Here is a 22,837-nt window from a genome sequence, read left to right as displayed (position 1 = left end):
TTGACTGTGCCTTGGTAATGATTCCCTAAGGAACTGTGCGGGATGTTGGTTACATTGTGGTTAGACAGTGTGACTCCCCCAGCAAGTGGAGCTCGTGTGTGCAGGCTGTGATGGGCATAGTCCAAATGGAACTCCAGTACTGTGTCATTGTCTTCAAAAGGGTGAGGTGTGAATTCTCATCAGAGCCCTGGAGCATGTGTCCTACGGAATATTTTAATTTTCTCCCCACTTTGTGTTCCCCACCCTGCAGGGTGCCTTTCATCTTTAATGTACTCTGATCCTCCTGGCCTTTTGTGTGAGAAGGTTCCACTGAAGTTAATGAAACCTCTATGCATGGGAGACTGTGAGATCAGGCCCTAAAACAATATCAACGTTTAGTTTTGAAGCTATAGTTTGTAAAATTTCAGAACAAGTTGAAAGGTTTCCTCTGCATCCATCGCTCAGTTCATCAATCAGTCAATCACACACAGTCTACTGAGGACTGTTGCACCAGCCAGAGTGATCACAGTTGATGGCGTTGCACCAGATATCGTGTAGTGACGTTCCCAGATCTGGCTCATTCCTGTGAATTCACGAATCTCTGGGGCAGCCCTGTGATGGTGCTAGATAAGGTCAGGGGGTGCACCCCTTTGTGCATTGATGGAAGATTTAAGGGCACAGTGTGCTGGATTGTTTTTGGCTTTCCTGGCAACATGGCCAGAGACCATGCAACGCTGCTTTTGGATATAGTGAGTGAGTGGGTAGGGGTATTGTGACACCTCGTACTGAAGCAGGGTGGGGATCTTTTAAGTCAGCTGTGCCTTTCCCCAGCTTACCTCTTAGCTGATACCTGAGAGACAGTGATTTTAGGGCCTGTTCCAACTCTCACTGAAGTAAAATGGAATCGTTCCCTTGACTTCTAATGGGAGCTGGATCAGTTCCTTACTGGTTTCACTAACACTGCTCTGTTCCTAGTTCCCATGTAGGGGAGCTAAGCTGTACAGCAGGGAAACCAAACAGGGGACAGGAGAGAAAAGACAAAAGGAAATTCTTTCTTTTTATCTGGGCTGCAATTTTGATTCATACCCAAGTCTCTTCCATCTCCTTTGTCTCTATCACAGAAGAAAATGACAGCTTTCTCATGGCCCATTACTATGGCACTGATGGCTTGGTAGTGAATGGCCAATAACTCAGGATTTGTCCCTAAGTGTTATGATGCCACTCGGGGGAGGGGGGGGGAGGGTGATATCATTCAGCCATGTTACAGTTGTTTTATAGAAAATTTAAAGGTGTGTGTGTTTGTATATTATTTTGGGGCATAGTAAGTGCTGCTTGAAGGGGCAGATGTCAGTACAAGACCTTTACTGTAGGGGAAAAAAAGCTGGTATTTGTTTTTGCCATACTCGGATAGCAAACATTTACTGTCAGTCAGATTTATCTTTATTTTTAAATCAACAAGAAAGAACGAAAGTAAAGTCTTCAGGAGAGAGCATAGTGTGTGGGTCTCCTTTGTGAAAGTCTGCACTAAGAGCTGAGAACAAATGGTTGCTGAGCTCTGCATGCGTGAAGAGTGCTTAGAAATGTAAAGGTGCAGAACACAAAATGAAAATGTCAGTAGTTTGTGCCAAAGAAACCACATGGTCAGATGCAACAAGGGGAGATCCTTCAGTGGCTAAACAGGTGGAAGAGAATTAACAACTGCTGATATCCAGTGTGGAGAGCAACGTTGCCGTGGAAATGTGAGTTACCCCAGTGATGATTCTACCAGTTCAACTGAGTGCTTTTTGTCATCTTTCTTCTTCCATGGGACACAGATCCTACAGAGATGAACAAGAGTGAGAGTCAGTATTGCGTGTGTAAAATGTGCTCTTAGTATTACAGGATTTTCTTACAGCAAAACTAGCACTATTTCTTGTGCATTTTCAAATTCCTCCTGCCTAACACACTAGAATCCCCAAAAGGCTAAAATAGTGTCAACTTCAGCAGCCTCTAGGGCAAGAAGTTGTGTAGCAGGAACAGTTCTCGCTATTTAAAGATTTAAATTGCTTCAGCTAGGCTGTGGACTTGCTCATTGCTGCTTCGGGAATATGAACAATATGCTTGTTCAGCATCGAAGATTTTTGTCAAGCAAGCAAATTGAGGTGAATGTTAAAGGCGAAACCCCTTCGCTGGGAGAATAGAGAGAAGCTGTTAAAATGCAGTATTCCTTGTGTGGGTTTGCATTGCCTATTGTTAGCTCATTAAGGGCTAGCAGCTGCCCCAGCCAGCTACTGGGGAGAGCTGGCTGCTCAGAGGGAAGGAAGAAGCATTTATTAAATGGGCCTGAGTATGTCTGGCCTTGATCATTGCATGCTGGCTCAATGTTTTTGGAGGCCCTGGGTTTGGCAATCTCAGTTTTCACTATGGTGGTGTTTAAACCTGACAGGATTCCAAAAGACTTGAGAGGTTTAAGGAATGGATTGGTGAATGTGGAGTCTGGTGGCACTTCCCCAAGGAAGCCAAGGATTAGGCAGTTTGGAAGGGAAGGACTCTGATCTAACACCAGCCCAGTACATGGTCAGTACCTATTGGTTTTACAATAAGTGTAAGGTTTATGCCCCTTTTGGGGAAGGGGTCTGTGCAGCTAAAGTTCTCTCTGTTTAATTCCTATCAAGGCATGGGGGTAGAGGGTTTGCTCCTGTATTCTTTCTGGTTTATATTATACTTGCTGTGAATACATTTGTGGCCACTAGGGAATGTCATGGTTGTCCCTATGGTGCACACTTGGCATTTCATGAGGACAGCTAGCTTAGACCCTCCTTCTAACCAGGAGCTACAGGAGAGTCTCCACTGGGGTTACCAGTATAAGTTCTACAGTACAGAGGTGGGCAAACTACGGCCCGTGGGACCGTTCTGCCTGGCCCCGAGCTCCTGGCCCGGGAGGCTTGCCCCCGGTCCCTCCTCCCCCCCAGCCTCAGCTCACGGCGCTGCCGGCGCAATGCTCTGGGAGGCGGGGCTGCAAGCTCCTGGGGCAGTGCAGCTGCAGAGCCCGGCCAAACCCGGTGCTCTGTGCTGCGCGGTGCGTGGCTTCCTGTCCTGCTGCAGCTGCGCCGCCAGCCAGCGGTGCTCCAGGCAGCGTGGTAAGGTGGCAGGGAGGGGGGTTGGATAGAGGGCAGGGGCTGGGGGTGTGGATGGGGTCAGGGCGGTCAGAGGGCGAGGAATGGGGGCAGGAATTCCGGGGGCAGTCAGGGAGAAGGGGTGGTTGGATGGGGTGGGGGTCCTGGGGGGCAGTCAGGCAGGAGAGGGGGTGTTGGGGGGGGTCTGGGGGAGGTCGGGGGACAGAGAGAGGGGGGTGGGGGTGGATGGGGCAGGGGTCCCAGGGGGGCTCTCAGGGAACAGGGGGAGTTGGATGGAGCAGGAGTCCTGGGGGAGCCATCAGGGGGTGAGAAGCCGGGGGGGTTGCATAGGGGGTGGGGGGCCGGGCCACACCTGGCTGTTTGGGAAGACAGCGCCTCCCCTAATCGGCCCTCCATACAATTTCTGAAATCTGATGTGGCCCTCAGGCCAAAAAGTTTGCCTGCTCACCCCTGCTATAGCAGATGGTTGAGCAGTTTTGATTCCATTAATTAAACGGCAGTGGACGGCTCACTAGCCCATTCATTATATCATATCATCGTGGTGCAGTGCATACTCTTGAATATGTTACGTGTTGGGGTTTGCTTTGGGTTACTAAACTTCTTTCTTTTTTTTAAGCCACTTTTCAGGGAGGAGGCTGGAGCATTTAATTTGATCCCAGCTCCAGGTAATTTCAATGTGATTCTGAAGCTCTAAAGATGGCTTGATAACTCTCATAGGAACCCCATGTTGATCTTTACCTTATCTAGAGAATAGAATGTTTCCTCTTCCTTCAGTCCAAGGCATGCCACTTGAGTTTTGAATTCTTCCAGCTGCTCTGTGCTCATGTTTTGGGCCCGGGCTGTTTTGAAAGATGAAATACTAAATTGCAGAAAATCATTTGGCAGAGTTGGTTTTAGGAGGTATAGTGGCTGCATTGTACCTACGGTTTGTTTGAGGCTTTCACAGCAACAAAAGAGTAGCACTCAGATCTCCTACTCAAAAGCATGTACCTCTTCCCCTTGAGCTAAGGGAGCTGCATCCCCTCTTTATTCTTCTTTGCTGGGACCCTCTATTTCCCCTATTATTATTATTATTATTATTGGGTGGGGGAGGGGATAAAAGAGACTTGTCTGGTCATCCCATCTCCAGTGGGAGATGGGAAGAGTTATGGGGTGTCCCTAAAATCAAAACTGATTCCGAGGTTTTAATATTTACCCTCCTGGCCACAATCTTTTTATCCTAGGACCTAGATAATTGTTGTTAAGCATATACACGGTGCTTTAAAAGATCTAGAATCAGCCACAGTTCCTTCCCAGGCCAGACTAGGCAGCTACTTAATTTTCATGCCCTGTTCCTGCCTTTCTCTTTCTTGGGTGTTGCAGCCACTTTTCTAGGAGCAGATCAGAAGGAAGGATGCTCTTTCAGTTTAGGGCACTGGTCCTTGAGAGACCTGCATTCAGTTCCAGGCTCTTCTTGTGTGCCTTTGGGCAAGGTACGTAATTTACTCTGTGCCTCTCAGTTCCTTCCCTGTAAAATGGGGATAATTGAACAGCTCTACTTTGCAGGGGGTTTGTGAGATGCTGTCGTAACAGGGGCTACATAGAGCATCTCTGGCTATCTCGGTCCTTTTCTGGTGCGGGGATGTGCTTTACTTACCCGAGATCGATAACCCTTTGTGGGTCCCATCAATGTGGTATAGTGTCATAGTGTCTTCAGAGCGGCTCTTGATAAGTTGTGCTATGCCAGTTTCGTTTGGCCCTTCAGGAGAACAGGCACAAGGGGTGGTTAGAGTATTCGGTCCAAATCTCAGGAGAAGTGTAATATAAACCTACAAGGACATTTGACTGTATTCTGTGATTTGGTGGTACTGTGTATAGGTGTAAAAAACTCATCTCATACAGACCTAGAAACCGGTGTTTAGATGTGGCTTGGCAGACCTACGTGGCTGTGCTGACCCCTTCACGCCTGCAGGCTAAACCCTTTTGGAAACTAGTGTTAGCTGGTAGCAGAATGATCAGCTTTGGCAGTTCTGTGTGTTTGTTGCATATGGAGGCCACTACTGGCTACAGAAATGACCTGATACAGACAAATCCTTCTATCACTGTAATGAGCATGTTGCAAAGAATTGCCCACGAGGGGAGGAAATTATTCCTTGCCAAGTGGGGGAAGCTGACCTCTGGATTCATATTAGTTAAGCAACTCTGCTGTGGGACCAGATAAGTGTGTGGTAGAAATGAGGAAGTGAAATGTAGGAGAAAAACCTTCCTACCTCTCCAACCCCAACTCAATCCACCCTTCCCAATAGGATGCCCTGGACATTTCTGCTTTTCTCCTTAGCATCTCTGGATTCTTACCGTGCAGGATCATTGTAAAATTGTCCCAGATGACTGAAATGTAACTGGAGTTGTCCACCACACACTTGTCCTTCCTAAAGGGGAAGAGATTAATCAGTGGACTAACCACAGAGGGTGATGCTCTATGGCTCTCTGGGTTAAATTCTGTTAGCCAATGTGAATTACATGCCTCTATCAAACACAGAACTGCACACAAACTTTCTGTATGTATATTACATTAGCATCCCCAGTCAACTGAGGGAAATCTGAAGGGATTGTCAGGTTAGCTGAATCCACCCTTCTGTTCCAGAGTAGCACTTTGTGTGTATGAGAATAGGATTTGATGCAGGATTGACAGCCCTGGATTTTAATGGCCCTTGCCCAGATATAGAACACGTACAATGCAGGCCAAAGGTGCTCCATGAGACAATAATGGAGCTTGCTGTCCAGAAGATCAGGGACGACTATGAATGAGAAGGCCTAAGAGGAAGAGATGGAGTTAGGGAAGGCTGCACGGTGGCTCCTGGTAGTGGTCTGGATAAGCATGCAATAGCCATATGCAACCTCAGTGTGAGTCAGGGGGATCTTCAAGCGTAGGTAAGAGTCACACTGCAAGAAAGACTTTGCACATTGTTTCATTAATGATAGTTCCTAGTAGCCTGGTCCTACTGAGGAAAATGTTTGTGTAAATATTTTCCCTGAGTAAGGGAGCATGTCACTGTCAGTAAGGTCTGTGTTGTAAATGCTCTTACAGTTTCATGACTTGTGTGACGGGGAAGTTGTCTTGATGGCTGCTAGGGTATATGAAGTAATAAGCATTCTTTATCAATTCCATCTCCTTTAGGGTGCGTGGGTGCTGAGAGGCCCCAACAATGTAGAACCATTTGCCCAGCAGCTGTGAAGATGAGGAGGGAAGAAAAAGAAACAAATTGTTAGGAGACCCTATAAGCCTCAGCATGTGTGTATGTGTAATTATTTATTTGGATTGTGTATTGGTCCCAGTCAGGATCAGGGCCCCTCTTGTACAAGTCACTGTACGGACACAGAGGAGAATGGTCTCTCTCCTAAACTTACAACTTAAATAGACCTATTTTTTTGTGGCAGTAAGTTTTATGGCAGATTGCCAGTTACCCCATGCTTTTCTCACAGCTGGTGGTGATAGCCTCTTCTTACCTGATGGAAAGAGGATCAAGGTGCTGAAAAACCACAACAACCTTCTTACGCCATCAAAGCACTCTGTGCAATGCTCTAGCCTACGTATGTGACCCTAGGCCAGCACCATGCTACCCATTTGTCCCAAAGTCGTGGTGAGTATTCTAGGTGGGGTAACAGTAATACACTGTTTTCAAACTTGGGGGGAGAGGTTGTGCAGGACCACATGCCCAGGAGAAGGGAAAGATGCCAGATACCACCCCCCATGGAATAAACATGCTACCTCATCCACCGGCAAAGAGGATGGTAGCTCCTTGAAAGTCCTCTACCTTCCCTCCCTACTGCCTTGTGTAATGCAGCTGGCCGTGGGAACAGCTCATGTGTACAGGGGTTCAGGCTCAGCTGGCAGCTCACTGTGCTAAACTCCTCTCCTTTGCTCCCATGGCACTTAGCTCTGGATTGGATAGCAGCTATGCCCCACCCCCACTCCCATTAGCAAGGTGTGTCATCTGCTGGCTGATGAAGTAGGGAGGGGGAATCAGAGCTATGGGTCGGGGGGTAGGGAGAAGAGTTGGCAAAAACAGGCAAACAAACAAACAAGAATAAGAAATCAAAAGGAAGAGGGGACACAAAAAAGACCAAACGGCAGAGAAGAGATGGGAAAGGAGACATGTAATGTAGGAGGTTGCTGGGGATCAAGCAATTTTTTTACTTTCATGACTGACATGGGATGCCCAGAGGTGCCGGGGCTCAGCCCTGGGACAAATTAAGCAGTGGAGACACGTAAAGAAAGTGGACAGTAAAAAGAAGACATAGCGACAGCTGAGGTAGCACATAGTACAAGAGGAGAGGGGGGCATTCATGTTCCCTGCTAAGGAGCTGATGCCAACAAAATATGGCTGGAACTGCTGGCATCATTTTAGAAAACTGGAAGCATCTGTAAGCTCCTCTTGTGGAGCCCCTTCATGAGCTCTGTAAAGACAGGAGCCAGCTGCCCTGCAGGCATCCTTCATCTGCAAGAGCTAACGTGTTAGGGCTGTGAGTGGCTCACAGAATGGGGAAGGAAGTCGATTGGTTTTATGCTGGCTTTTTTTCCCCTATATCTGCAGAGGGCAGCATTCCACCTGAGTTTCCAGACTGTAAGCGTTGACTTTAGCTGCCATTGTCGCACTCTCTTCACATTGATTCCACAGTCACTGGCATCACTTCAGAGAGAGATTTATTAAGAATCCCCAGTAAAATAAGTGGCATGAACATTAGGATGCTGAGGGCCCTAAGATTTCAAGGATACTTTTTTGGGAAGAGGCCCAGGCTCCTGGAATCCCCATCGCTTGGTATGTTTAAAAGTAGGTGGGGAAGGCACTTAGTAAATGTTCCTCAGGGACCAATCCAATGGACTGAGGTGCTCTGTCAAATGGTCTTCCTCTAATTTCTAAGGGTTCCCTCCTGGGTCTATCACTTGGAATCCAGACATCTCCAGGTCTTAGATTAAAACCTGCGGAGCACACTATGCTGTTGCCCAGTTTCCATTCAGTAATTTATATTTCAGCGGGTACTGATGAGGTATAAATACTACTCAGCTTGTAAGATTAAAGCCTGACTATATGGTTAATTTTACTAAATGGTTCCCTTGCCTGCATGCCTGGCCTGTGCCTTAGTCTAGGACAGGTCCTTAATGAACCTCTGAGTGCCCCATCTAGAATATAAGCATCAGAAGCTGAGGCCCTTCCAAGGGCACTTCTTACCTTGGTCATTGTTGCATTGTCAATGGTTTCTGGAACTAGAGGCTCACAATCCAGGGGTTTAGCAGTAAGGAGATGTGCTAAACCAAGAATAATAGCAATGCAGGTCAGTGCCATGATTTCTTTTTGAAGGGAAGTGAGAAGCAGTGGAATCAAACTCGACCAGCTGAAGCTTCTCATCTCAACACAGGTATCTGTATTTATAGACATTCATGACGCCAAATCTCAGATTTCCCAAATGTACCTCAGAAGCCAGGAATTTGCTGGCGACGTGTACCTGACTTGGCCAATGTTCTGTTTGCTTAGTGATGAAGCAATGAGAGGTGCTGTTCTGTTAAACTTCTAACATAAGGCTAAATTCATTTTTGGTTTATGGGGTGTGTTGACAAAATGTAAAAAGCCCTTTAAACAGATCTATAGACAAAATCATTTTCTAATAATTGGTTTCTGTTTGCATCAACTGAAATTAATTTCCCTTGAACATTCATACGGACACAATGCTGGTTGCACAAATATTCACAAAAAGTATTTTATAAAAGGGGGAGCAAATGAGGTGAATTGGAGTTCAGCAACTTGCTACATCATTAATGGAAAACTTTCCCTGCTGCTCCCCTTCCCCACCCCAATTGTACTCATCAGTGGATGGGATGTGCCTGCTTGCTAATGAGGTATAATGGCTTCAACTTCCTTTACACTGTTGCTTCCTTATTCCTTGCTGATGACAGACTATTGTTACTGCTTAAGGCCTTATCTATTTTGCACCATTAACTGTCCATAGTTCTTTTATTTAATATTGAGGGGTTAATTAATCAATTTGTAATAATGTCAAAGCTTTTAACTATTCATCCTTCTTTACTTATGCTTCCTTTCAGCTTCTTACTTTTACTGTCTGCTTTTCTACCTAGATTGATGGGTATTTTTGCATTTCTTTTCTGAGATGCTGCCTTGAATGTATCTGCCAGATGTGGCCTCCATCACTGCCTAAGTGGGATCTTCAGGAGTTTGAGGTGAGCCCTGCTTGGTTTTGTTGGCCTCCTCCTATACTAGCTTCTGCTAAGTAAGATAAGAAATGGTCATTTATTTTTATTACACAACGGCCAGGGGCCCCGAATGAAATTGGGGCTCTGTTGTGCTAGACACTACATAAATGGAGTAGGCTGGTTTCTACTCTGAAGCACTTAGTCTAAGTCGACAAGACAGATCAGGGAGGTAGAAAGGGAGAATTAAGCAGAGGCAAGTAACTTAATTTCTCTAAGGCCACAAATGGAACCTGTGGCAGAACTGGGAATGGAACCCAGTTTTTCCGAGTCCCAATCTAGTGCCTTTACCACAGAACCGTCCTTCCTCTCTAAATCATCCCAGAACCCTCTGAGGACACCTGTTGGATGTAGAAACCCTGTGTAACTATATCACCTGCTTTGTGCTGGACTTAAAAGCTATGTATGTTTGACTAAAGAAGCCTCAAAGTGGCACTTTGACAGCCTTGTGGTCTGAGATAATGGGATATGCTGAGGCTGTAGCTAGAGCAGACTAAAATCCTTAGGGAACTTTCATATTTTTCTACATTGGCTTAGTCACAGCGTGGCTTATAAATTGGCTGATAGTGCCGTTAAGTCCTGTGTAGGGTGACAAAGGATACCATTCCCAGGAAGGTGCTAAGCCTTGCCCACAGTGAGACATGGAGGATGCTGCCACTCTTAAAAGTAAACCCCTTTGTTTTCAGCTCTCTGTCTCATAGTCTGCAATGCCAAACTAAATCTTCTATCATGCCAGTATAATTCCATTGACTTGAAGAGAGTTGCACTAGTGTAAAGGAGAGAAGATTTTGGCCCTTTATTCAACCTTTGTCTTTTTATATAGGTTCTTACGTTGGCACCTATCACTCTAGTATCTGAGCCCTTTGAGAGGGCTTGTTTTATGCCACTTCTGTGCATTAATTTTATTCATTACAGCATTAATCCCTGTAGATTTTAAGATTGCCTTGCTGGATTCACTGTTCAACTATTGCACTAGCGCTCTCACCAGACTAATAGATCTAGCTTTGTATTGATAAAATGGCCTTTATAACCTGCCTTTCCTCCTCTGCTGTTTCTCTAGATCCTGATAGACCAGCTTCCCTTACTTAGCTATTTCTTAATCCTTTTAAGATGATGTGTTAGGAACAGTCCTTGGAAGACAGAGACCCACTTGTCAAACACCAACTGTGCACGTAAGGCAAAGGAACTGCCAGTGCAATGTGAATGGACTCTTTTTTTTTACTGTTATGACTTCTCTAGCTTCAGAGTGAGTTAATTGCTTTTAATCCCTATGTTTTGTATCCTTTTGTTTGGTGGATATATAATATGATGGGCTGGTGGCCATATAGCTGTATGTGTAGCTAATTGTGTGCACTTGTATTTGTCTGTCTCTTTCCTGAACACTAACATTTTGTGATTGAATAACGGTGGACTTCCGTCAGATATAATCAGCCCTTCAGTGTCTGTGCTTCTTTTGACATACTGTCAAAGCTTATCTGGAACTGTTTCCCATCAGTTCCATTAAGCAATTATAGCAAAATTTCCACAGCTGCTTGCCTCTGATTATGATTTCTCCTTCAAACCTAGCCTAGGGTTGGAGGGAGGGATTGGGATAGGGTAGATCTGGCAAAAAGTCACCCATGTTGATGGGAATTCATGCAAAGCAGCACTGAATGACGGTTTAAAGCTGCAATGTTTAACTTTCTTCCAGGAAGCAGGATGCTAGCTGTTCCTGGAAGAGAAAATGACCTAGTTGCTTCTGTGGGAAATCCAAACTGATCTATGCATACATTGAGCTCTAGTTGTAATATGGGTAGCTATTACCAGTTGAATGGAAGCTCATGCACCAGGCCATGCATCTTCCCAAACTTAACTGAATGGTTGAAGGAAGTCTTGGCAAAGCCAGCAGGTGCAGGAGATACCTGGACTAAAACTTACTCTAATGTACACATTTTGTCCTGCTCACACCCCATCAAGAATTAACAGAGTTTTGAAACGTGATTTAAACAGCTATGTGGGGTTATTGGAGCCTAGTGGAAAAGACTAGTGTGCTAGCTGCTTTTTCTTTTCTTTCTAGTGGAGAGAGTAACCTGAAGGGAAAGCAGAGGAGAAATCAGCTTGGTGGGCAGCTTTGTCATACATATGCTTGAACAACTCGTCTTGACTGGGACAAGTGATTTTGATGGATCAGTATTTTGTGTTTTCTATTATGGCTAAATGGAGGATTTAGTGCCTGGGCTGGTGAATCTTCTATGAAGATTTTTTAGGATTTGTTTGTTTTTCAGAGAAAGGGTCTATCAATTGGTCTGCTTGCAGCGATGGGCTTCATCCTGCAATGAGTGCCATATAGGCAGAACCGTGTCCCCATTCAGAGTCCTGCCTAAGCCAATAGGGCTCTCTATGCAGGTGATGTGCTCTGTCCCCAGGATGCTGGTTGCAGGATCGTAGGGGGCTAAGTTTAGATTTAAGCTCCACCTGTGTTAGAGCTTTGAACCTGAGGATATTTCTGCTCCTCTCACCCATCTTAATTTCCTGTGAAGAAGCAAAAAACCATGAACGTCCCATTTCAATGCTTCAGTTTTAAATATTTATTTAACATTCCCAAAAAAAAAAAAAAATTTAAGGCGAACAAATGGAAATTCCAACCTCATGAAACATAAAAAACCATTAACAAGAGGATGAGAAATGGAACAGAGAATGTGTGTGGGAGTGCTAGGAAAGAAGCAAGCAAGAGATGAGATTATGGTAACTTCAACACAAAGGCACTGAAGAATGATCTGGGATGAGAGGCACTCAATGGCTGAGCCCTGCGCTGGCAGCTTGAGGTATTTTGAGGAGAAGCACCAGAATCAGAAAGGGAGTTGAGGTATTTGAAAAATCTTGTTAACTTTTAGCTCACTGGAAAAACAAACTGAAGACCATTGCAAAAAAGAATACATAAAATTAGACTGTTTTTCTCCAAACAAAATAATCCGTAGTCCATACGAGACATGAAAAACTCCAAAACAGGCACTGAAGCATTTGATACAGTACAGCTCAGATTACATAATATTATTCCTTATGTAGAATAAAGAGATTACCATAATTATCCTCTTTTTTTTTTTTAAAACTCCAAATTTACACATAGAGTCTAGATTTCTACAAAACAAAAGCCCCTCCAAGCTTGGTGGGGTTCTGAAGCAACAAGGTACCGTAATTTCAGCTTTGACAGACAGGTCCTGACAAAGGACTTTTTTTTTTTTTTTTTTTTTTTAAATAAGATCAGCTGTTGGATCCCAGTGTAGGGAATCACTGCATACAGAAGAGCTGGCAAGGAAACTATACACATTGTCAACATGGAAAAACTATTTATATAACAGAAACAACCCAAACTAGCTCTCTTCAAGGCTCCCCTACAATTGAATTCTTACAGCTTTGGGGGGTACAACTTGCCCACTGAAAAATAAAACAGTGAAATGCCATTAAAAAACCCAAGGGCACACTTATTTTAGACACATTTTGTGCTGTCTATTTACTGACACCCAAGGCAATTATCTTTACGAACCTAGATTTAAAAAAATCATTTGCCTTTGTTAGTGTGTTTAAAATATTTCAATTTTTTCTTCTGATTTAGCTAAAGACTGCAAACTGCCCTCCCGCCACCTTCTCTTGTTCTAGAGAAGTCCCCATGGCTGTTGGTTTTTTTGGGTCTGTGGCAAAACATTGTAGCACCTTCAGAACCTTAAATAGTTTAAAATCATATATAAAATAACACACTTTTTTAAGAGCACCAGAGATTTCACAGTGAGAGGTAGAAACAAACCAGACGAGCCCATCCTCTCTCTATTTTAGCACCAGTCTCTTCCTCCCTGCCCCCCCCACCCCAAACATCTATTTTCCCCTTTCAGCTTTGGGACTCTCCCCCACCCTATCATCACACATGAGAAGGGATGTTTATTAGACTGACTCACGGAAGGAAGAACTTAATTTTTTTTTTGCTTAAATAAAATATATATCTATATATTTGTTTCTCTTCTAATATTGCACATCAAATGCTTCCTGTACACAGAGCAGCCAGATTCAACTTGCAAATCCACTTATGAGAACTTCATCTCTCTCTTTTATTCAGCGGTGAGCTGTCCAGAAGATGAGCTCTTAAAGGGAGGCTCTAATTTTATGGAAAGAACATTTGGTAACTCAGGAACGGGGTAGGAAAAAAGATATGCACTGTAGGTTTCTTCTTGAGATCTCTCTCTATTTCTTTGGTTGTGGAAAAAGCTCTGTGTATGGAATTGCTCGTGTTATCTGGCCTTCAAGTTCCTGATCCCCCTTCACTGTTCATGTCTTGGCTGATGCCAGGATCCCCCCAGTGTTCTGCTTTTTAAAATTTCTTTCAAGACTATGCTGGAGAATCGACTGAGTTCGGGAGATCAAGGTTCTTTAAGACTTTGAGCTCTATGGCCAGAGCAACAGTTGACCCAAATGACAAGGCCCAGCCATCTGTGCTGAAGAGGGACAGGGGATCCTACTTAAACATGTAGGCCCCCCCAAAAGGGGTCAAAACCTTGGAGCACTGTAGAGATCACAGTTCAAAGGAAGCACACGGGTCCGACCTCGAGGTGATACTGTTTCTCTGGCTCGGATGGTGGAAGGTTGTAGATGTTGACAATTGGCAGCTGATTAGGGTCCTGTGTCCGAAACATAAGGACAGTCTTATGCCAGTGTCCATCCTGAATCTGAACCAAGAGGGAGAGAAAATGGGTCAATTAGCTGAGTGAGTAGATCCCTGTGGGGAAGAATAATTTCCATCAAGATATGGCTGAAAAGCACTATCTACTGAGACAGGTAAGTTATCACCAGTTCATAGTTATGGCAAAGTGAGACACTGTGGGTTGCGGAAATGGAGGCAATGTGATCTAGTGAGTAGAAGCAGTGAGTACTCCGCATCACTGAAAATGAAACCTCTATGCTGGGCACCTAAAATTAGAGGTCACCCTTCAAAGTGTGGATTTGAAAGATGGCTACGGACTCAGTGTAACCCTGGGCAAGAATTGGGAATAGAAGACAGATCTCTCAACTCTATACACTAGATCACACTGTCTCCAAGCAGAATACTCTTCTAAATAAAAAGGGTACTCAAATGTGTTCTCTATTTTAAGCATTTCTATAGTATCTCTTACTGCAGAATGTAAGCGCTGCCCAGATTAACTAGATCTGAATGCAAATTGCTCAGAGCGGGGTTCATAGAGGCTAATGCTCTTCCAGCGCTGTTCCCTTGTCTTTGGTCTTGGTGGGGAAGCACTGACAATAGTTGGATCTTGCAGCATGCTCTAAGGGTACTTAGACTTTGGCTAAATTTAATGTCTTCTGGTTTCTTATGTCCCCGTGAAGTCCCCTTGACTGGGCATGCTGCATCTCCAGTTCTCCCACTTTCTCTTAGGTCAGTTTGGTTTTTTTTTAGCAGCTTTGTTGGCCATGTTGTAGGGGCTCTGTACCTTGCAATCATCTGTTGCCACCTCTGGCTTGAACGGCCCTTCTGCTTCAAATATCTGTCCATTCCAGGCCTTGAAACGCACAGCTTTTTCTGAAGGCTTCTGAACTGACTCTTCCCTCCACACTGACATGTTCAAACAGTGGATGGTGATGTACTGAACCACCTCTGAGCTCAGTAGGTGAAGGAAGTTCATCTGGACTCTACCAATGTTGAATTCCAGCTGTTAACGCAACAAAGAGATAATATGAAAATTAAGACACCTCATCCCGAAGACCGTGAGTAAGATACACCCAGTAGTCTTAGAGTGGTGCAGTTAGTGCAAGCAGCAGCAAAGATATTTAGTGTATTAATGTACATTACAGCTGTCCCCATGGGCAGAAGTTGAACCCCCCCTTGGGGGAGGCTAGCCTATCAGGAGCAACCCCTGTGCCCGACAGAGGAGCCCTGAGCCGCTGGTCACCCAGACACCCGAGCTCCGGCCCCATCACCAAATTGCTGGCAAGCCCGAGCCCCAGGCCACCAGGTGGAGCTGAGCTCCCACCGGCTTCAGAGAGGAGCATGGGCGGGGCCACAGCCTGGGTTTGGGGCGGCTTAGCCTCCCCTGGCCTATGATACCTGCTGTCCCCAACTTTTTCACTTTGCTAAATAGGCAATTTAGACAGCTGTTATGGGGTGAACCAGTTCAAAATCACAGGGCAGTCCTTGTAATGTACCACACACAAGATTTTTGTTACTGTGTAGGTCTGGGTGCTGGCACTTGACTCCAGATGTGAATGTCACAGGGTTCTGGAATTAAAGTTTTAACTTGGAGCCCTTTTTATATTCAATCTATATGCCCAATGTGATCCTGGCTAGATGCTGAACCAGCCTGGAGAGTTTTCTTGTATTTGATTTTGCTTCCCTTTGCAGGGGACACAGAGATTGCTGACTTTTCTTATACCTAGGAACCTGTCAATCTAGTATTACAAAAGTAATGTGAGCCACTGGTTCAAACATTGCTTCTGCAAAGAAGCATGGTGAGAGGAGGCCTCTCTGTCATACCTGCACGGTTCTATTAGACTAGTCTGGCATAGCTGTAAACAACAAAGGGTTTGAAAATTTTTTTCTAACCAGAGTGTAGACAGGGCAGTTTCAAACCAGCCTAGGCCCTCAGTAAGGAAGCCTACAAGGCAAGAGGCAGGATGGGCTTTGTTTAAAGGGACCAAGAACTCCAGTCCTATTGCTATTGAATCTTCAACTTAGTTGCAACACTGTGTGAGTTCAGGGCTGGGTAAACAATCCTGGAGACTGAAGTCCTCCAGTGAGCCATGCAGCAGGGGCAGTGGAAGGACAAACTTTCACCACACTACCCAGCCAATACACCTTTGAACTAGTAGCATCCCATCTAAGGATTGGAGGGAAATTCAGTCTCACTGGCTTCTCTGAGGGGCCAATTAATGTCAATTGTGGTGTTTTTTTTCATGTGCGAAGTGGGCTCTCGATTTTACGTCAGGTTTTCTTGAAGCCTATAGTGACTTCTGAACAGCTTATTAATGCCTTGCAGACTCCTGACTTTGCATGGAATCCACCATTGATGCTGATGCAGCAAGCATCAGTGTTCTGTTTCTGATTGGTTTGATGTTTCATACTATGTAGGTGGCTTGTTTTGGCTGAATTATCTCTTGTAGGTGATGGCTAAATGAATATGGGTGCAGAGTTAGGCCTAGTAGTTTTGAAAAATCACACCCCAAAGAAATCATCAGCAAGGCTGTGTGTTTTTGAAAATCCCATCCCTACTGGGTATAGTTCCTTGAAACTCGTACCTCCTTCAGTCTTGGGTGGAGTTATTGAGTAAATGAGCATTTTATTCTTTAACTGCTTATCTGGAGCATACACCTATGCTGTGCAAGTAACTGTTGCTGACAGTGATGAGCCAGGCAATAGTGGAACTAGAGAGTCTGCTTATTCCCCTGTGCCAATAGCTCTATGTTGGAAAAGCTTCCACCATCCCTCCTGTTGCTGTACACAGCAATATGTTGGGGGAGAAGGAATAAATGTAGGGAGAGTCTAGTGCTGTAATAATTTAATACAGGAAGTACATTATGGTACTATCACAGGGTCTTCATCATAACTTCAGAAAGCTTCCTGCTTTCCAGTCTTACCTAGTGTTTGGGCTTTTTCTAGTTTCTCTGTTCTTGTCTCATGCTAGCTTCTCTCTGTCTCTGCATGTGCCACTCATTCATCCTGATTAAAAGTGAATGAATAAGCCTGTTCCTGTTTGTGGAAAATCTGGAAGCAGACTGCTATTTCCTCCCACTTCTTGGGGATAAGAATGTATTGGATCATTCCACAAAATTAAAGAAATTTACCCCCAAAATCATTGAATAGTTCTCTTCAAGTAATTCGATAATAGAACTGTGGTGGTTAATTCTGATAAGTCTCAATATAGTTTCTGGTCCCTAGTTGGATGAGTGTGCATTTGCAAGCACCTCTTTCTAAATACACGTATGGGGGAATTTAAAATTCTGTGGTGAAATCCTACTCCCACTAAAGTAAAAAAAGACAGGATTTCACCCTAAACTGCTTGTGCATGTGAGTTGAACTGTTTCTCACAACCATTTATGGAAAGCAAATACAAAGAGACATGAAAGTGACTGAAGGGACTTAATTTAAAAATTCAACAAAATATTTTTAGAAGCATGTTTGGAATATTCACCCACTCCTTCTAATGATACTGGTAAATTATCCATGTGTTGGTAGAACCGTAGCATTCACTCCCTGATCTATGGGGACTACAGACTAGCTGGAGAGGAGGTGGGGCAGTCTAATCAGTGTTGTCATGGTTTCAGCCATAATATAGACAAAGAACAGTGTTAGAATGTAATTGAAGAATAATAAGCAATTTTTTTTTCAAAACTGTTAAAACAGCAATATAAGAACTAATACATACCCAATAATGTGAGGAAACTGATACAGCAGTAGTAAATTCTACCCCCTTTGGCACAAATCAATATACATTGTTACGCACTACCCTAAATCTCACTTTAACAACATAGCATTTGCTTTCTAGTGGGAGGGGAAGCCTGCTGAGAGACAGTGGTAGAACTGTGTGTACCTTAGAGGCAGTGATGGGGCTGAGACATGTCTGTCCACCTTTGGTGAAGTTACAGGTGACTTGAATGGTGTCTGAAGAACAGCCGAGATTTGGGTCAATCCAGTAAGTACCTGAAGAAAGGGAGCAATCTGGGATGAGGAAGAATAGGTGAGTGAACCAGTCAGCATTTCGTATGCATAAGATCCAGAAAGGCGTCAGCAGATGAAGAGATTTTTAATTTCTCTGCATAATGTGTCTACGCTAGTCCCGTGAAAGTGGGCCTGTTTATTTGAACTGCTTTAACTGGCCCTATACGTGTATCCCTCTTGCGGCTGGGAGAATTCCCAGGACATGGTTGTGCTGCTTACCATCACCCATCTTCTGTTCACAGTTCATGAGGTCTCGACAGATGCGTGCAGGGTTCTCCTTGGTTCCCAGGGGTCTTTTGATGCTCTGGATGAGGTTGCTGAGGTAGTGTAGAGTCTTAAAGATCTCTCCTTCCTGGTTTAGCATCAGAAAGTCTGAATGTTGATAGCTCTGTTGTGGAATAGAGAAGATGGCAGTCAGGCACTGACTGTTGAGCTTGACAGAACTGCTGCGGTTTGAGAAGCCCCCACAAACAAATGCTGCATTGGTTAGACACGTCATCAGAATGCGTAACAATGGCAACTGACCCCTTTGTATTCTTGGGAAAAACACCCCAGGCAAAAGGTACAGTCAGTAATGGAAGTGACCAATGCCATTCAGTCCAAACAGTCATAGCTAGCTGTTCTGAATTGGGAACTTTCCCACATGCATGCTATAAAGAAGGAAGCATGACTGACACTAGATGGTCCCAGCTATTCATCACTGTTCCCCAAAAGAGAGAAGCAAAACATTAAGAGGGCAGAAACCCCCCAGGATTCTATTCGGAGAGCACAAGCATTCTCTGATGGCAGCCCAGTCCAGTCTTGGCAATAACGTGCATTGGCTAAATTTTTGCAATTCTTTACAATGGGGATAATGCCTCCCCACCTTTTTCCAACAGCAGAACGCAAACATTCTAGGTTCTGGAACTGATGGGGGCCTTAAACATATTCGTCTGTTCTTAGTGTGAACAGTGGGATTCTTTAGAAAAGAAGCAATGCATCTGTAATCTAGAGCACACCTCTACCTGAATAGAAACATTTTGAATGCAGCTCAGGTTGAGAGCCCTTTAAATTATCAAGCGACTGAACAGACTGGACATCTCATTGAAAAGAGGTGAGAGAAAGGAAATGTTAAGATTTGCACAAGCTTAACAAACCAAAGTCTAATCCTGCAGTCCTTACACAGGCAAAATTCCTACTGAAGTCAGGTGAGTAAGAACCATGCATTCAAGCTTTGTGTTGTATACTGGTAGAGGGATAGGATCATGGAAGGAAATTGGGAAGATGGAATTGCTTTACATCAAAAGAGCAGGCAAGGTGGCATGAAAGGCTGTTTCCCCTCTTTAAGATTACACAGTCAGCACTCTGCATCTGTATCAAAGCTTGGTAGGTTGAAAAGCATGCTGGTACCTCTGTAGATCTGAGTGCGGTGTTTGAGTCCATCATTGCCTGGAAAGCTGCACCAAAGTCATCCTGCTGCTGGTGGGGAAAAATATAACAACGGCATTTTAGGAGATTGTGAGACCTATTTGTAACAGGAGATGAGTGCCCTTTGCACAAGCAAACTGAACAGTAGATGTTTCTCTATATCTAGGTGCCAAATACCATTCTAGCAGGATATTGCTTGTATCTTCTGCTCAGTCCATGTAGGGGGGATGTTCTAGGCTAGGGGACATCAGCTTGGGAAAGCAGGACACTTGTGAGTTTCTGAGCTCTACATATGTTCACATGTGCGTATCACAACTTCACTCACTATCAACAATAACAAATCTATTGTATAGAATAAAACCTAGCAACTTACAAATGAAGCTGGAATTCTTATTGGACCCTAGAAACCAAAAGAAAAAACTGTTAACTATGACTGATTTTTATGTTCAATGGATAATATTGTCAAAGAATTTCTGATCCCCTTTTGAGATTATCCCTCTTTCCTGTGGGGTCCTCACTACAGAGGGGAAATATTATTTCCTTTAGATCTCCAAGCGCTTTACAAGCATTAGTTCATTCAGACATGCAAACTCCCTGTGAAGTAATTTATTATCCTTATTTTACAGGCGGAATCGGTGTAATTTCCAAATGAGTGAGTAGTCTCTTTGGATAGGGCTTGTCATCCTCTGAACCCTTTCCCGATGTACGTACCGGAGGCCCAGGGAGTCCTCGTGGGCCTGGTGGACCCTAAAGAGAAAAGCATCAGTGAGTAAAATGTCAGCAGTGAAATTATTCATCCTTGTATCCCAGAAAAAGATGAGCCCCCTCCCATATCTGTTCTCTCCCAAAAATCTTCCAGCTCTTCAACATATTATTGTCCCTCAGCTCAACCCGTTGTGGAGACAGGAGGTGGCCACATCTTCCCACAGTGCAGCTTTTTACTATGCTATATTGTCTCCTCATGTAGCTCTCATGCTTTTGTCATCCTTAGTGGCATGTGGCTGCACCTCTCTGGTCCCATGCCACCCCCCCATTTTTTTTACTTTCCCTACTGTCCATAGTTCCTCTCCCTCCCTCCTAAACTTTGTGGCACATCCGTTTATTCAAGCAAGGATGGCGACAGCCAGAAACCAGTTCTCTGAAATACTCACCCTTGGACCTTGCAAACCCTGCAGAAGAAAATCAGGAGGAATGTGTCAAACGATTGCATGCCTCTAACGTAAGGTCTTTCATCCCAAGGGTTTCCAGTATGTTTTAAGAAAAAAGAAAAGGAGTACTTGTGGCACCTTAGAGACTAACCAATTTATTTGAGCATAAGCTTTCGTGAGCTACAGCTCACTTCATCGGATGCAGCTGTAGCTCACGAAAGCTTATGCTCAAATAAACTGGTTAGTCTCTAAGGTGCCACAAGTACTCCTTTTCTTTTTGTGAATACAGACGAACACGGCTGCTACTCTGAAACCTGTCAGTATGTTTTAGAAGCTGTATCAAAATGCAGCCACGTTGGAGGGCAGCAAGAAACCTGGGCCCAGCATATTGCCAAGGGAAATCATGGCAAAGGATATTGAGGCAGAATCCCCAATTATTTGAAAAGTGTCTTGGGATCTTTAATGGCTATGCAGCGCAGAAAGGGACATCTTTTTATAAAGGACTCTTCTGAAAAATGCGCACACAGTAAAACTGCATGAAGCTCACTGTATCGATCTTGGAAGGATGAAAGGCTGAGTTAGTTTTTTGCTTCCTCCTATTCCATCTGTCTGGTATCCTCTGTCTACCCAATCTGAGAACAGTCTCCTATGCAGTTGAGGTACCTGAAGGATTCTGGAAGAGTGCTTACCGTTTCACCGCGGCTGCCTTTGTCTCCTTTGGGCCCCTATTTAAAGAACCACATAGAACATGATTAGAATCAGGCAGGCTCCTAATAAGAGTAATCATCATGTTGAGGGTTTGACATGTTTTGGTGAAAAACTCTCTGCATGTGGCCCAACTATATCTCTAAACAAAACATGGCTGGTTGTCTGTCTTGTCTCCCTTCTTTGGGGAAAAAGTAGCTAGTGTTGTTGAAAGTTTCACAGAATACAAGTGGAGTGAACAAAAAGGAATGTTTATAAACTTCCAGGCTGAAGTCTGGCTAAAGGTATTCATGTCAAGGGAACAGCCAAGGCTTTGTAACCGTTATAGCACTTCTGGTGCATATATGCTGTTTGGTGTCAGAGTTGCAAGGTGTGTACTTGTTCTGTCCCACACCTGCCAATTAGGGTGTTACATATTTCTTCCCTGAGACATTTAATTCAGCTCATCCCGCCTCACTTTTAAAACTGATGGACTAATCCTTGTATTTTCCCATAGATTTTTTTCATCTTTGTCAACATCAGTTCCTGTGTGTGTGTGTTTATTTGACTTTGAAAGTGGCATCATAAAATAAGAGGAGGGAAGCAGAGAAATATTTTATTCTTTATTTTTAGGAAGTTTTGACTGAGTGCCCCCTTTTGGATTTTAGGAGTTGGGGTGGGAATAGGAGTCCTGGGCCAGATCTTCAGAAGTGCTCAGAAACTAGTATTTCCCATTGTGATACTTGGCCAAATTTTCAGAGGAGCTCAGCACATTTGGTGCGAACTCTCTTGAAAATTTCATTACTTGCTGAGGAGTTCTTTTCCAAATCTGGCTCCACAGCTTATAAATATCACCCTTAACAGTCTAATCCTTCCCACCCCAAACCCATACTTAAATAGGGCTGCTGCTAATTTATAAACTAAGAATTCCCACTACTCCTGTGACTGCAGCTGCACTTTTGTTGGCTTATTCTATAAAAATAAACTTTTTCCCCCCTGTTAATTCAGATGAGGTTTAGGCTGTACTTGTACATAGCTAGGAAGTGAAATTCAGAGACTTTTGAGGAAGCAGCAAACACTGGTCTAAATACCCTCAATCATTATTAGCTGTAATAAGTAAGGGCAGAGACAATAGACACACTTACAGAGTTTCCTGTAGGACCCAGAATTCCAAGCGGACCAATAATACCTTCCTTTCCCTAAAACAGAAAGCGAGAAAAAGACATTTATGAACTGGGGTCTAGGGAATGGAAGTCATTTCTTACCAAACTAGACCTGTGGAATATCACAGGGCTCTATACCCAGTACAAAGATATCGTGATTTCCCCCTTCTTGTCCCCTTTAAGGATGCTGGAGTTGCCTTTTCATTCCTAACAGCTGAATCAGAGACATTTTAAAGGACAAATTGCTACACTAAAACTTCTGCTGTGTTGAGAGTCCAAGGGTTTACGGAGCATCTCTGGGATCTCATACATTTTCAAAAAGTGTCTTCGTGATTTCCTTTTCCTCAGAAATCAAGCCCAACAGTGGAGTTGCTCTCTCCATCCTGGGAACTAACTTATTGTATCCATGGGAAAGGCATTCA

The 22,837-nt window shown here is 44.1% G+C and overlaps 2 protein-coding genes and 1 long non-coding RNA gene across 7 annotated transcripts in view; 1 reads left to right on the top strand and 2 right to left on the bottom strand.

The window, feature by feature from the left end:
• Positions 1-1,412: 1,412 nt before the first annotated feature.
• Positions 1,413-8,472, bottom strand: LOC102942151 (alpha-1-acid glycoprotein 2). The gene is made up of 6 exons (XM_007057278.4): positions 8,306-8,472; positions 6,161-6,303; positions 5,430-5,503; positions 4,732-4,833; positions 3,834-3,934; positions 1,413-1,796 (listed from the first exon to the last, which is right to left on the bottom strand). The coding sequence occupies exons 1-6, from the start codon at positions 8,417-8,419 to the stop codon at positions 1,767-1,769; spliced, it is 564 nt and encodes a 187-aa protein (XP_007057340.2). The 5' UTR covers positions 8,420-8,472; the 3' UTR covers positions 1,413-1,766.
• A 742-nt stretch (positions 8,473-9,214) lies between these two features.
• LOC122463124 lies at positions 9,215-11,843 on the top strand. The gene is made up of 3 exons (XR_006286161.1): positions 9,215-9,309; positions 10,400-10,585; positions 11,396-11,843. It is a non-coding gene; the product is annotated as an uncharacterized LOC122463124 (long non-coding RNA).
• The window catches only part of LOC102932197 (collagen alpha-1(XXVII) chain B), a 299,945-nt gene continuing 288,479 nt past the window's right edge, over positions 11,372-22,837 (bottom strand). For all 5 annotated transcript variants that reach the window (XM_043530414.1, XM_043530416.1, XM_043530415.1 and 2 more), the window contains 10 exons: positions 22,398-22,451; positions 21,258-21,293; positions 20,572-20,589; positions 20,132-20,167; positions 19,794-19,820; positions 19,403-19,471; positions 18,233-18,401; positions 17,886-17,995; positions 14,793-15,011; positions 11,372-14,033 (listed from right to left, as the gene is read on the bottom strand). In XM_043530414.1, the coding sequence (XP_043386349.1) occupies positions 13,887-14,033; positions 14,793-15,011; positions 17,886-17,995; positions 18,233-18,401; positions 19,403-19,471; positions 19,794-19,820; positions 20,132-20,167; positions 20,572-20,589; positions 21,258-21,293; positions 22,398-22,451 (885 nt within the window). In that variant the 3' untranslated portion in view covers positions 11,372-13,886. The remainder of the gene's footprint in view (positions 14,034-14,792; positions 15,012-17,885; positions 17,996-18,232; positions 18,402-19,402; positions 19,472-19,793; positions 19,821-20,131; positions 20,168-20,571; positions 20,590-21,257; positions 21,294-22,397; positions 22,452-22,837) is intronic.

Source organism: Chelonia mydas, chromosome 16 (genome assembly GCF_015237465.2).
Source record: "Chelonia mydas isolate rCheMyd1 chromosome 16, rCheMyd1.pri.v2, whole genome shotgun sequence".
In the NCBI taxonomy this organism is placed as follows: Eukaryota; Metazoa; Chordata; order Testudines; family Cheloniidae; genus Chelonia; species Chelonia mydas.
This window is presented reverse-complemented; position numbering and strand designations above follow the sequence as displayed.